Source organism: Salvelinus alpinus, chromosome 23 (genome assembly GCF_045679555.1).
Source record: "Salvelinus alpinus chromosome 23, SLU_Salpinus.1, whole genome shotgun sequence".
NCBI lineage: Eukaryota > Metazoa > Chordata > Actinopteri > Salmoniformes > Salmonidae > Salvelinus > Salvelinus alpinus.
Genome location: NC_092108.1, coordinates 3,886,603 through 3,901,602, shown reverse-complemented (window position 1 = coordinate 3,901,602; position 15,000 = coordinate 3,886,603). Strand labels below are relative to the sequence as shown.

At 50.3% G+C, this 15,000-nt stretch overlaps 1 protein-coding gene across 5 annotated transcripts in view; it reads right to left on the bottom strand.

Moving 5' to 3' along the window:
• The window catches only part of LOC139550098 (guanine nucleotide-binding protein G(s) subunit alpha-like), a 191,250-nt gene that overhangs the window by 31,953 nt on the left and 144,297 nt on the right, over positions 1-15,000 (bottom strand). For all 5 annotated transcript variants that reach the window (XM_071360727.1, XM_071360728.1, XM_071360729.1 and 2 more), the window contains one exon: positions 452-580. In XM_071360727.1, coding sequence (XP_071216828.1) covers positions 452-580 — 129 coding nt within the window. The remainder of the gene's footprint in view (positions 1-451; positions 581-15,000) is intronic.

Below are 15,000 nucleotides of genomic sequence, written 5' to 3'. Positions count from 1 at the left end.
AATCTGCTTCAGTTCATCATTTCCTCACTTCACAGAGAGACAGACAGACAGAGACACAGAGAGAGACAGAGAGACAGAGAGACAGACAGACAGACAGACAGACAGACAGACAGAGAAACAGACAGACAGACAGACAGACAGACAGACAGACAGACAGACAGACAGACACAGAGACAGACACAGAGACAGACAGACAGACAGACAGACAGACAGACACAGAGACAGACACAGAGACAGACAGACAGACAGACAGACAGACAGACAGACAGACAGACAGACAGACAGACAGACAGACAGACAGACAGACAGACAGACAGACAGACAGACAGAGAAACAGACAGACAGACCGACAGAGAAACAGACAGACAGACAGACAGACAGACAGACAGACAGACAGACAGACAGACAGACAGACAGACAGACAGACAGACAGACAGAGAAAGATACTCACTGAAAGTTGACTTTGTCCACTTGGAATCGCGTCTCGAATATCCCTGAAGTTAACACTCTGCATCGTAGCAGGTCCTGGTCTGTGGGAGTGTAGTCTCCTTGTCTTACTGACTCAATTCTGTCCAGGAAACTGCAAACAGACACACACCGTTGTCACATGTCATTCTGCGTCACTAGGATTGACTGTGGGCTCTCGTTCTCCGTGGCCGACGTGATCAAGACATTTAAACAGTTTAACCCTCGCAAGGTTGCCGGCCCAGACGTCATCCCTAGCCGCGTCCTCAGAGCATGCGCAGTGGTGTGTTAACAGAGATATTCAATCGCTCCCTATCCCAGGCTGCTGTTCCCACATGCTTCAAGATGGCTACCATTGTTCCTGTTCCCAAAAAAGCAAAGGTAACTGAACTAAATGACTATCACTAGTAGCACTCACTTCTGTCATCATGAAGTGCTTTGAGAGGCTAGTCAAGGATCATATCACCTCTACCTTACCTGACACCCGAGACCCACTTCAATTTGCTTACCGCCCCAATAGGTCCACAGACGATGCAATCGCAACCACACTGCACACTGCCCTAACCCATCTGGACAAGAGGAATACCTATGTGAGAATGCTGTTCATCGACTACAGCTCAGCATTTAACACCATAGTACACTCCAAACTCGTCATTAAGCTCGAGACCCTGGGTCTCGACCCCGCCCTGTGCAACTGGGTCCTGGACTTCCTGACGGTCCGCCCCCAGGTGGTGAAGGTAGGAAACAACACCTCCACTTCGCTGATTCTCAACACAGGGGCCCCACAAGGGTGCGTTCTCAGCCCCCTCCTGTACTCCCTGTTCACCCATGACTGCCTGGCCACCCACGCCTCCAAATCAATCATCAAGTTTGCAGACGACACAAGAGTAGTGGGCTTGATTACCAACAATGACGAGACAGCTTACAGGGAGGAGGTGAGGGCCCTTGCGGACTGGTGCCAGGAAAAACAACCTCTCACTCAACGTCAACAAAACGAAGGAGCTGATCGTGGACTTCAGGAGACAGCAGAGGGAGCACCCCCCTATCTACATCGACAGAACCGCAGTGGAGAAGGTGGAAAGCTTCAAGTTCCTTGGCGTACACATCACTGACAAACTGAAATGGTCCACCCACACAGACAGTGTGGTGAAGAAGGTGCAACAGCGCCTCTTCAACCTCAGGAGGCTGAAGAAATTTGTCTTGGCACCTAAGACCCTCACAAACTTTTACAGATGCATCATTGAGAGCATCCTGTCGTGCTGTATCACCGCCTGGTACGGCAACTTCACCGCTCGCAAACCACAGGGCTCTCCAGAGGGAGGTACGGTCTGCCCAACGCATCACCGGGGGCAAACTACCTGCCCTCCAGGACACCTACACCACCCGATGTCACAGGAAGGCTGAAAAGATCAGAGGACAATAACCACCCGAGCCACTGCCTGTTCACCCCGCTATCATCCAGAAGGCGAGGTCAGTACAGGTCATCAAAGCTGGGATCGAGAGACTGAAAAACAGCTTCTATCTCAAGGCCAACAGACTATTAAAAAGCCATCACCAGCCGGCTACGACTCAGAACTCTGCCATAACTTAATCACTGTCATCAGCCGGCTACGACCCAGTACCCTGCCCTGAACTTAATCACTGTCATCAGCCGGCTACCACCCAGTACCCTGCCCTGAACTTAATCACTGTCATCAGCCGGCTACGACCCAGTACCCTGCCCTGAACTTAATCACTGCCATCAGCCGGCTACCACCCAGTACCCTGCCCTGAACTTAATCACTGTCACCAGCCGGCTACGACCCAGTACCCTGCCCTGAACTTAATCACTGTCACCAGCCGGCTACGACCCAGTACCCTGCCCTGAACTTAATCACTGTCATCAGCCGGCTACGACCCAGTACCCTGCCCTGAACTTAATCACTGTCATCAGCCGGCTACCACCCAGTACCCTGCCCTGAACTTAATCACTGTCATCAGCCGGCTACCACCCAGTACTCTGCCCTGAACTTAATCACTGTCATCAGCCGGCTACGACCCAGTACCCTGCCCTGAACTTAATCACTGTCACCAGCCGGCTACGACCCAGTACCCTGCCCTGAACTTAATCATTGTCACCAGCCGGCTACCACCCAGTACCCTGCCCTGAACTTAATCACTGTCACCAGCCGGCTACCACCCAGTACCCTGCCCTGAACTTAATCACTGCCATCAGCCGGCTACCACCCAGTACCCTGCCCTGAACTTAATCACTGTCACCAGCCGGCTACGACCCAGTACCCTGCCCTGAACTTAATCACTGCCATCAGCCGGCTACGACCCAGTACCCTGCCCTGAACTTAATCACTGTCATCAGCCGGCTACGACCCAGTACCCTGCCCTGAACTTAATCACTGTCATCAGCCGGCTACGACCCAGTACCCTGCCCTGAACTTAATCACTGTCACCAGCCGGCTACGACCCAGTACCCTGCCCTGAACTTAATCACTGTCACCAGCCGGCTACGACCCAGCACTCATCCCAGATACCTAGGAGATCCGTTTGAAGTCTTGATGAAAACCCCAGATGTGTTAGATTAGGAGGCGGCAGTGAAAATAACAAGAAATGGTTTTGTTTTGTTATGTATGTCCGAGGAGCAGAAGGAGCCTGTTTTGCACCTGAAAAAGATTTTGGATTTGAATGTGTCGTGTGAGGATCTGTGAAGCAGAGCGCCAGTCACGGGGGTTATCTCTGGAATGGAGCCAGAAGTCTGTAACTGAAGAAGTAGATGTAGTGGTTGGTTAACGCGGACTGACCCGTATGGTGGATGGAGTGGTTGGTTAACGCCGACTGACCCGTATGGTGGATGGAGCGGTTGGTTAACGCCGACTGACCCGTATGGTGGATGGAGTGGTTGGTTAACGCCGACTGACCCGTATGGTGGATGGAGTGGTTGGTTAACGCCGACTGACCCGTATGGTGGATGGAGCGGTTGGTTAACGCGGACTGACCCGTATGGTGGATGGAGCGGTTGGTTAACGCCGACTGACCCGTATGGTGGATGGAGTGGTTGGTTAACGCCGACTGACCCGTATGGTGGATGGAATGGTTGGTTAACGCCGACTGACCCGTATGGTGGATGGAGCGGTTGGTTAACGCCGACTGACCCGTATGGTGGATGGAGTGGTTGGTACACGCCGACTGACCCGTATGGTGGATGGAATGGTTGGTTAACGCCGACTGACCCCACCACTACCCCAACACCCCCCACTACACCCCCCAACACCCCCCCAACACAACACGCAACACCACTACCCCCAACACACCCCAACACCACTACCCCAACACACCCCAACACCACTACCCCAACACACCCCTACCCCCAACACACCCCAACACCACTACCCCAACACACCCCAACACCACTACCCCAACACACCCCAACACCACTACCCCAACACACCCCAACACCACTACCCCAACACACCCCAACCCCAACACACCCCAACAACACTACCCCAACACACCCCAACACCACTACCCCAACACCCCTACCCCCAACACACCCCAACACCACTACCCCAACACCACTACCCCAACACACCCCAACACCACTACCCCCAACACCACAACACCACTACCCCACCACACCCCACCACTACCCCCAACACACCCCACCACTACCCCACCACTACCCCCAACACACCCCAACACACCCCAACACTACCCCAACACACCCCAACACACCCCACCACAACACACCCCACCAGTACCCCACCACTACCCCAACACACCCCACCACCCCAACACATCCCACCAGTACCCCACCACTACCCCCAACACACCATTACCCCCAACACACCATTACCCCCAACACACCATTACCCCCAACACAAAGAGAGATAGATAGACAAAGACAGAGAGAGAGAGACGGAGAGAGACAGAGCGAGCCTTGTGACCGTGGTTCTGTGACTGCCTTGTGACTGGTTCTGTGACTGTGGTTCTGTGACTGCCTTGTGACCGTGGTTCTGTGACTGTGGTTCTGTGACTGTGGTTCTGTGACTGCCTTGTGACTGTGGTTCTGTGACTGTGGTTCTGTGATTGCCTTGTGACCGTGGTTCTGTGACTGTGGTTCTGTGACTGCCTTGTGACTGTGGTTCTGTGACTTTCTTGTGACTGTGGTGACTGTGGTTCTGTGACTGCCTTGTGACTGCAGTTCTGTGACTGCCTTGTGACCGTGGTTCTGTGACTGCCTTGTGACCGTGGTTCTGTGACTGCCTTGTGACCGTAGTTCTGTGACTGCGGTTCTGTGACTGCCTTGTGACTGTGCTATAGCTGGAGTGGTGGTGACCCAAATATAACCCTGCTGCTCTGAGCTTAGCCACAACACACACACACACACACACACCACACACACACACACACACACACGTGACTGCCTTGTGACCGTAGTTCTGTGACTGTGGTTCTGTGACTGTGGTTCTGTGACTGCCTTGTGACCGTGGTTCTGTGACTGTGGTTCTGTGACTGTGGTTCTGTGACTGCCTTGTGACTGTGGTTCTGTGACTGTGGTTCTGTGATTGCCTTGTGACCGTGGTTCTGTGACTGTGGTTCTGTGACTGCCTTGTGACTGTGGTTCTGTGACTTTCTTGTGACCGTGGTTCTGTGACTGTGGTTCTGTGACTGCCTTGTGACTGCAGTTCTGTGACTGCCTTGTGACCGTGGTTCTGTGACTGCGGTTCTGTGACTGCCTTGTGACCGTGGTTCCGTGACTGCCTTGTGACCGTAGTTCTGTGACTGCGGTTCTGTGACTGCCTTGTGACTGTGCTATAGCTGGAGTGGTGGTGACCCAAATATAACCCTGCTGCTCTGAGCTTAGCCACAACACACACACACACACACACACCACACACACACACACACACACACGTGACTGCCTTGTGACCGTAGTTCTGTGACTGCGGTTCTGTGACTGCCTTGTGACTGTGCTATAGCTGGAGTGGTGGTGACCCAAATATAACCCTGCTGCTCTGAGCTTAGCCACAACACACACACACACACACACACACACACACACACACACACACACACACACACACACACACACACACACACACACACACACACACACACACACACACACACACATTGCTTATTCAGTGGCCTTAAGAGACATCAGCTTACAAAAAAGGCTTTGGAACAATGTGACCGATATCCTCTCTCTTTATGTGTGTGTGTGTGTGTGTGTGTGTGTGTGTGTGTGTGTGTGTGTGTGTGTGTGTGTGTGTGTGTGTGTGTGTGTGTGTGTGTGTGTGTGTGTGTGTGTGTGTGTGTGTGTGTGTGTGTGTGTGTGTGTGTGTGTGTGTGTGTGTGTGTGTGTGTGTGTGTGTGTGTGTGTGTGTGTGTGTGTGTGTGTGTGTGTGTGTGTGTGTGTGTGTCTGTTTCTGTGTGACTGCTTACGGACCGGTTTCTCCATGTCTGTGCTTGTGGGCCAGTCTCTCTGTCTGTGCTTGTGGGCCAGTCTCTGTGGCTGTGCTTGTGGGCCAGTCTCTGTGTCTGTGCTTGTGGGCCAGTCTCTGTGTCTGTGCTTGTGGGCCAGTCTCTCTGTCTGTGCTTGTGGGCCAGTCTCTTTGGCTGTGCTTGTGGGCCAGTCTCTGTGGCTGTGCTTGTGGGCCAGTCTCTCTGTCTGTGCTTGTGGGCCAGTCTCTGTGGCTGTGCTTGTGGGCCAGTCTCTGTGTCTGTGCTTGTGGGCCAGTCTCTGTGTCTGTGCTTGTGGGCCAGTCTCTCTGTCTGTGCTTGTGGGCCAGTCTCTTTGGCTGTGCTTGTGGGCCAGTCTCTGTGGCCGTGCTTGTGGGCCAGTCTCTCTGTCTGTGCTTGTGGGCCAGTCTCTTTGGCTGTGCTTGTGGGCCAGTCTCTCTGTCTGTGCTTGTGGGCCAGTCTCTCTGTCTGTGCTTGTGGGCCAGTCTCTGTTTCTGTGTCTGATGTAGGATCCTCTCCCTCCCTCTCTCCCTCACTCTCAATTCAATTCAAATAGCTTTATTGGCATGAGAAACATATATTTACATTGCCAAAGCAAGTGAAATAGACAAACTAAAGTGAATAAACAACATCTCTCTCTCTCTCCCTCCATCACTCAGTGTCTCTCTCCCTCCCTCCATCACTCAGTGTCTCTCTCCCTCCCTCCATCACTCAGTGTCTCTCTCCCTCCCTCCATCACTCAGTGTCTCTCCCTCCCTCCATCACTGACCATTATCACGCACCTGTCTCAAAACAGGAGCGGTGGGAAAAATGACATGTCATATATGTACTTAAATAGCGAATGGAGGACGCTTTTTCCGTGGTTCATTTTCATGCCAGCCAGGTAGGCTATACTCCTGTTGTAAAGAGAAGCAATGTGCTTAGTATTAGGAAAGTTGAGAAATACATATAGTAGGCCTATAGAAAGCTGATGGGATCCTCCTCTTTTTAATAGAGGCCATCACTCTGTTTTCTCACACAATTGCATAGCCTATAGAAATGTTGTGCAACATGAGCTCATGGGCTCTCATGAAGTGTTTGATTAGATTTTCGGTTATATTTGCATTGATGTCAGAGTGATTAGAGTGGACAGTAGAGTGCTGAGTACCAGGCAGTTAGCAAATTTGGTAGGTTACTAATGACCAGCAGCAGCATCAGAGCTTGGAGAAGCCAAATTACCGCGACTAAACGGCCACGTGGAATTTGACTGCCTTCATGACTCGTGACCGCCGGTGTGGCGGTAATACGGTCACCATAACAGCCCTAGCAATGCCCCCTCCCACACCAATGCCCCCTCCCACACCAAGCCCTAACCCCTCCCACACCAAGCCCCAAGCCCCCTCAACTACCCTGTAGATAAACCACCAGGGAGGCCAGAGTAGAGCCTCAACTACCCTGTAGATAAACCACCAGGGAGGCCAGAGTAGAGCCTCAACTACCCTGTAGATAAACCACCAGACAGGCCAGGGTAGAGCCTCAACTACACTGTAGATAAACCACCAGACAGGCCAGGGTAGAGCCTCAACTACACTGTAGATAAACCACCAGGGAGGCCAGAGTAGAGCCTCAACTACCCTGTAGATAAACCACCAGGGAGGCCAGAGTAGAGCCTCAACTACACAGTAGATAAACCTCCCTGTTCCTTCTCTCTGTCCTGGTTGGTTGTTAGCCAGTCGGCCAGGCAGCCTCGTGTTCATGCTTTAACATTATACAAAGGGTGGGTCTAATCCTGAATGCTGATTGGTTAAAACTGAATTCCAGCCGGTGTCTATTCCACAAGTTACCACCGGCTAAATCTATGACTTTAAAAGGCCTATTTTCTCTTTTCCATCTGACTCCACTGTTTCATCAGCCCAGCCAGGCAATTTATAAACTTGATCTTCACTATAAAAAGCATCTAGACATTCTCATTCCTGTCAGACTAACATGTAGTTTTCAACAGTGGATATGTGTATAAACCTTACTGTCTGTCTCTCCGACATCTGCAACATTGTTTCAATATTCAAATTCGATCTCCAGCTGTCCCGTAGTAATGAACATGTCTGGAGTCGGGACAAGACAGACCTTTTTTTAAATTTTAATTCAACGAAATGCAGCTAGTTTGCAGTCTTTCCAGCTTCATTTTGAAGTGATTGTGTTAGCTGTGTTGTTGGCTTGCTCCTCTGAACAAGTATCCTGATGAGATTTTCTATGCCAGGTGAAACAGCACATCATTAGCTCATTGTTATGAATGTATCCAAATAAATGTCACTAGAAAAACAGCTTAAAACAAACGCTAATGCAGCTACTCGACTTCGTCTCCGGGCGTAACACTCGTGCGAATATATCCTCCAAACACCGGCTTCTCTTATCTCTTAACTAGAACACCATCTTTCATTAGCAGGAGACACAGAGCACAGATCCATCTTTCATTAGCAGGAGACACACAGCACAGATCCATCTTACATTAGCAGGAGACACACAGCACAGATCCATCTTTCATTAGCAGGAGACACACAGCACAGATCCATCTTTCATTAACAGCAGACACAGAGCACAGATCCATCTTTCATTAGCAGGAGACACACAGCACAGATCCATCTTTCATTAACAGCAGACACAGAGCACAGATCCATCTTTCATTAGCAGGAGACACACAGCACAGATCCATCTTTCATTAGCAGGAGACACAGCACAGATCCATCTTACATTAGCAGGAGACACACAGCACAGATCCATCTTTCATTAGCAGGAGACACACAGCACAGATCCATCTTACATTAACAGGACACCCAGCACAGATCCATCTTTTCAGCAGCTGGTCTGTCTCTGTCTCAACTCAGAGTCATGTTGTATTGGTCCAGTGCAAGGCTGGGCAGAGCAAGGCAGACACTCACTTTAACTAGGCCTAACTTACTACAGCACACAGGCTGCACTCAAGACTTATCTGTCACCATGTGTGAGAGTCCCTCCTAAACATAGCAGTTGAGAACACGTTCCTAAATATAGCATCCAAACACAGTGTAAAACACAGGCACAACGTTTTATATCAACTAAACAATACACTTTCCAGAACAGTTACTGTACTGGCAGACTCTGTATTGAAAGGTGCAGCAGTGTGGAGAAACGTCAAAAATGAGTAGCGAGAGAACTCTGGTTAATGTTTATTGTTTACTCCATGTGTAACTCTGTGTTGTTGTCTGTTCACACTGCTTTGCTTTATCTTGACCAGGTCGCAGTTGTAAATGAGAACTTGTTCTCAACTAGCCTACATGGTTAAATAAAGGTTAAAAAAAATAAAAAATAAAAAAATTATGTCTATGAGTATTACGACCAGCTATTATTCCCTGGAATAACAGTACAAGAGCTCTGAATAAAACTAACAGGTCCCAGATCACGCTCTGTCTGAGCATGGGGAAATATCTTCAGTGTGTTTTACTACAGAATAATACTGTAGTCCGACTATTCACAAACTGGGGTACTTGTAATGCCGTCGGGGGGGGTACGCCAAACAAAAATGTGATTCACATTTTCAAACAGTCCGTTTTATATTTTCCAACGGGGCTATACATTTGGGTGAGTTTTTTTTCCCATCTCTCCTGAGTCGCCTCGTTTCACTGGCAATAATCAAATTAAACCATCTAGTGTTTAGCGAAATAACACAATGTCAAATACAGGTAGTCTAGTTCGACCATCGAAAAAAGGCGCAAATATGATGAGAACTATATTGATTTGGGGTTCACTTATATTGGGAGTAGTGCCTTTCCTCAGCCACAGTGTGTTATATGTGGGTGTCTGTGTGGATGTCTGTGTGGGTGTCTGTGTGGGTGTCTGTGTGGGTGTCTGTGTGGGTGTCTGTGTGTGTGGGTGTCTGTGTGGGTGTCTGTGTGTGTGTGAGTGCATGTGTTCTAAGGTGTGGAGAATCCCTGCAGGGGGTCAGTCCAGTTCAAGTGTTCAGCAGTCTGATGGCTTGAAGTAATAAACTGTCTCTGAGCCCAGGATTCTACACTAATGTGTTCAGTTGATGGCATCAGCACATGACGTGGTCACACCAAGTTTCTTATAAATAAAAAATTAAATAATTGATAATGGCCTGGCCTGTCCCGTAATATACCTGTATTCCGTACAGAACCAGGCTAATAATGACGAGCCATCTTTTAATTAGCACATCCTTGTGTTCTTACATTGACTTGGATAGATTTACTGTAACAGCAAAGACAAGAAAACGTCAAATAAAGTACAAAAGGTATTTATTGAAGATGTCAAACTGACATCTGTTCCTTTCAGGCAGAATTCGGATAAAAAATTGTACTTGATACCAAAACGATAGTGTCAAAAACATTTTATTTTATATACATTAAAAAAAACAGGTTTTCTCTCTCAAAAACACAATTTGTAAATAGAAAAACAACAACATTGGATGTTTTAAGTACACAACCACATCAGGGGACCATTGTTTATGTCTGGAACGATGTTTTGTGTAGTTACCCTTTCATTTTCCAGCCAGACTGTTGCGTTTCTGTACTGAACAAAATTATAAAATGTAACATATGCGAAACAAATTTCAAAGATTTTACTGAGTTAAGGTTCATACAAGGAAGTAAATCAATCAAAACAAACTAATCTATGGATTTCACATGACTGGGAATACAGATATGCAACTATTGGTCACAGATACCGTGCTTTCGGAACGTCGATCCAGAGCATCCCAAACATGCTTAATGAGTGAAATGTCTGGTGACTATGTAGGCCATGGAAGAACTGGGACATTTTCAGCTTCTAGGAATTGTGTACAGATCCTTGCAACATGGGGTTGTGCATTATCATGCTGAAACATGAGGTGATGGCGGCGGATGAATGACACAACAATGGGCCTCAGGATCTCGTCACGGTATCTCTGTTCATTTAAATTGCCATCGATAAAATGCAATTGTGTTCGTTGTCCGTAGCTTACGCCTGCCCATACCATAACCCCACCATGATGCACTCTGTTAATAACGTTGACATCAACAAACCGCTCCGCCAACATTTTTTAAGAAGCTAATGATCTGTGGCCAAATCAAATCACCTATTTTGAATGATTTTATACATTTTTGTATGGACAGGAGTAGGTTAATTAGGCTATATCACTTGGCAATTTAGTTCAATTTACTTCAGGGGAAGCTTACTAAAGAGATAGCACATTGGAGACGATGAAACAACGAAAGCCCATATTCATTTTCAATGAAGGAAGTGAAGTGGACCCGTTGGGAGCAATGGGAGCGTGGGCGAGGACGTGAACAGGGCAGGACCAAAGTTGGGGGGAAAGCTGAACTTCATGCAAATAATCTATTAACCAATCGAAGCTGACTATAGTTTCTAGCCCCTACTGGATTGGCTGTTGATACCTAGCCTGCTTGCTAGCACCAACATGAAGGGTTAAAAGGATCGAGGGTTTATGGATGCCCCGCCTATGTCAGTAGGACACTTGGGATGGAGTTTTCAAAACAAAATGGCCACTGGATTAATGCAAATAATCATGATTCTACCAGGTAGGCATAGGCTACTTTGTAGTTACCTTTCGTTTAAGGAGGTTAGGCTACACAAAGTGGTAGATATACACTGAGTGGACAAAACATTAGGAACACCTTCCTAACATTGAGTTGCACCCCCTTTTGCCCTCAGAACAGCCTCAATTCATCAGGACATGGACTCTACAAGGTGTTGAAAGCGTTTCCACAGGGATGCTGGTCCATGTCGACTCCAATGCTTCCCACAGTTGTGTCAAGTTGGTTGGATGTCCTTTGGGTGGTGGACCATTCTTGATACACACAGGAAACTGTTGAGTGTGAAAAAACCCAGCAGCGTTGCAGTTCTTGACGCACTCAAACCAAATGCATTTAAATCTTTGGTCTTGCCCATTCACCATCTAAATGTCACACAGACATAATCCATGTCTCAAGGCTTAAAAACCCTTCTTCAGCTTGCCCTGGCTCCCTCCCTCCCTGACTCCTTTACATAAGCTCTGAGGGGGGTGGGCGGATAGAGGGGCGGAGCAACAGACTGGCGACTGATGAGCTGAGGCCTGGAATCTACAGCGCCACCGCTGACTGTCATCCAGCAGGCAACGCTGACTGTCATCCAGCAGGCAACGCTGACTGTCATCCAGCAGGCACCGCTGACTGTCATCCAGCAGGCACCGCTGACTGTCATCCAGCAGGCACCGCTGACTGTCATCCAGCAGGCAACGCTGACTGTTTCCCAGCAGGCAACGCTGACTGTCTCCCAGCAGGCAACGCTGACTGTCTCCCAGCAGGCAACGCTGACTGTCATCCAGCAGGCAACGCTGACTGTCTCCCAGCAGGCAACGCTGACTGTCTCCCAGCAGGCAACGCTGACTGTCTCCCAGCAGGCAACGCTGACTGTTTCCCAGCAGGCAACGCTGACTGTCTCCCAGCAGGCAACGCTGACTGTCATCCAGCAGGCACCGCTGACTGTCATCCAGCAGGCAACGCTGACTGTCTCCCAGGAGGCAACGCTGACTGTTTCCCAGCAGGCAACGCTGACTGTCTCCCAGCAGGCAACGCTGACTGTCATCCAGCAGGCAACGCTGACTGTCATCCAGCAGGCAACGCTGACTGTCATCCAGCAGGCAACGCTGACTGTCATCCAGCAGGCAACGCTGACTGTCTCCCAGCAGGCAATGCTGACTGTCTCCCAGCAGGCAACGCTGACTGTTTCCCAGCAGGCAACGCTGACTGTCTCCCAGCAGGCAATGCTGACTGTTTCCCAGCAGGCAATGCTGACTGTCTCCCAGCAGGCAACGCTGACTGTCACCCAGCAGGCAACTCTGACTGTCACCCAGCAGGCAACTCTGACTGTCACCCAGCAGGCAACGCTGACTGTCACCCAGCAGGCAACGCTGACTGTCTCCCAGCAGGCAAGGTAATAAACACATACAGCCACTAGGGGCCCAAGGTAATAAACACAGAGCCACTAGGGGCCCAAGGTAATAAACACAGAGCCACTAGGGGCCCAAGGTAATGAACACAGAGCCACTAGGGGCCCAAGGTAATGAACACAGAGCCACTAGGGGCCCAAGGTAATAAACACAGAGCCACTAGGGGCCCAAGGTAATAAACACAGAGCCACGAGGGGCCCAAGGTAATAAACACAGAGCCACTAGGGGCCCAAGGTAATGAACACAGAGCCACTAGGGGCCCAAGGTAATGAACACAGAGCCACGAGGGGCCCAAGGTAATGAACACAGAGCCACTAGGGGCCCAAGGTAATAAACACAGAGCCACTAGGGGCCCAAGGTAATAAACACAGAGCCACTAGGGGCCCAAGGTAATAAACACAGAGCCACTAGGGGCCCAAGGTAATGAGTGGGCATTGCAAGTGAGTGATTCTTACAGCCCTCATCAAAACAGAGGGGAAAAACTCCTAACTGTTCTTGTTTCAGGAAGAGAAGAAAAAGGGGTGGAGAACGGCTATATGGAAACTAGTGACGAGTTGCCACTTAGCAAACCAATCAAGTGTTCTGCATGGGTGTGGTGGCTGGCAGTAGACAGGTAGGGGTGGCAGTAGACAGGTAGGGGTGGCAGTAGACAGGTAGTGGTGGCAGTAGACAGGTAGTGGTGGCAGTAGACAGGTAGTGGTGGCAGTAGACAGGTAGGGGTGGCAGTAGACAGGTAGTGGTGGCAGTAGACAGGTAGTGGTGGCAGTAGACAGGTAGTGGTGGCAGTAGACAGGTAGGGGTGGCAGTAGACAGGTAGTGGTGGCAGTAGACAGGTAGGGGTGGCAGTAGACAGGTAGTGGTGTCAGTAGACAGGTAGTGGTGGCAGTAGACAGGTAGTGGTGGCAGTAGACAGGTAGTGGTGGCAGTAGACAGGTAGGGGTGGCAGTAGACAGGTAGTGGTGGCAGTAGACAGGTAGTGGTGGCAGTAGACAGGTAGGGGTGGCAGTAGACAGGTAGGGGTGGCAGTAGACAGGTAGTGGCGGCAGTAGACAGGTAGTGGCGGCAGTAGACAGGTAGGGGTGGCAGTAGACAGGTAGAGGTGGCAGTAGACAGGTAGGGGTGGCAGTAGACAGGTAGTGGTGGCAGTAGACAGGTAGGGGTGGCAGTAGACAGGTAGGGGTGGCAGTAGACAGGTAGGGGTGGCAGTAGACAGGTAGTGGTGGCAGTAGACAGGTAGTGGTGGCAGTAGACAGGTAGTGGTGGCAGTAGACAGGTAGTGGTGGCAGTAGACAGGTATGGGTGGCAGTAGACAGGTAGGGGTGGCAGTAGACAGGTAGTGGTGGCAGTAGACAGGTAGGGCTGGCAGTAGACAGGTAGTGGTGTCAGTAGACAGGTAGTGGTGTCAGTAGACAGGTAGTGGTGGCAGTAGACAGGTAGTGGTGGCAGTAGACAGGTAGGGGTGGCAGTAGACAGGTAGTGGTGGCAGTAGACAGGTAGGGGTGGCAGTAGACAGGTAGTGGTGGCAGTAGACAGGTAGGGCTGGCAGTAGACAGGTAGTGGTGTCAGTAGACAGGTAGTGGTGTCAGTAGACAGGTAGTGGTGGCAGTAGACAGGTAGTGGTGGCAGTAGACAGGTAGGGGTGGCAGTAGACAGGTAGTGGTGGCAGTAGACAGGTAGTGGTGGCAGTAGACAGGTAGTGGTGGCAGTAGACAGGTAGGGGTGGCAGTAGACAGGTAGTGGCGGCAGTAGGCAGGTAGGGGTGGCAGTAGACAGGTAGGGGCGGCAGTAGACAGGTAGGGCTGGCAGTAGACAGGTAGGGGTGGCAGTAGACAGGTAGTGGCGGCAGTAGGCAGGTAGGGGTGGCAGTAGACAGGTAGTGGTGGCAGTAGACAGGTAGTGGTGGCAGTAGACAGGTAGGGGTGGCAGTAGACAGGTAGGGGTGGCAGTAGACAGGTAGGGGTGGCAGTAGACAGGTAGGGGTGGCAGTAGACAGGTAGTGGTGGCAGTAGACAGGTAGTGGTGGCAGTAGACAGGTAGTGGCGGCAGTAGGCAGGTAGGGGTGGCAGTAGACAGGTAGTGGTGGCAGTAGACAGGTAGGGGTGGCAGTAAACAGGTAGGGG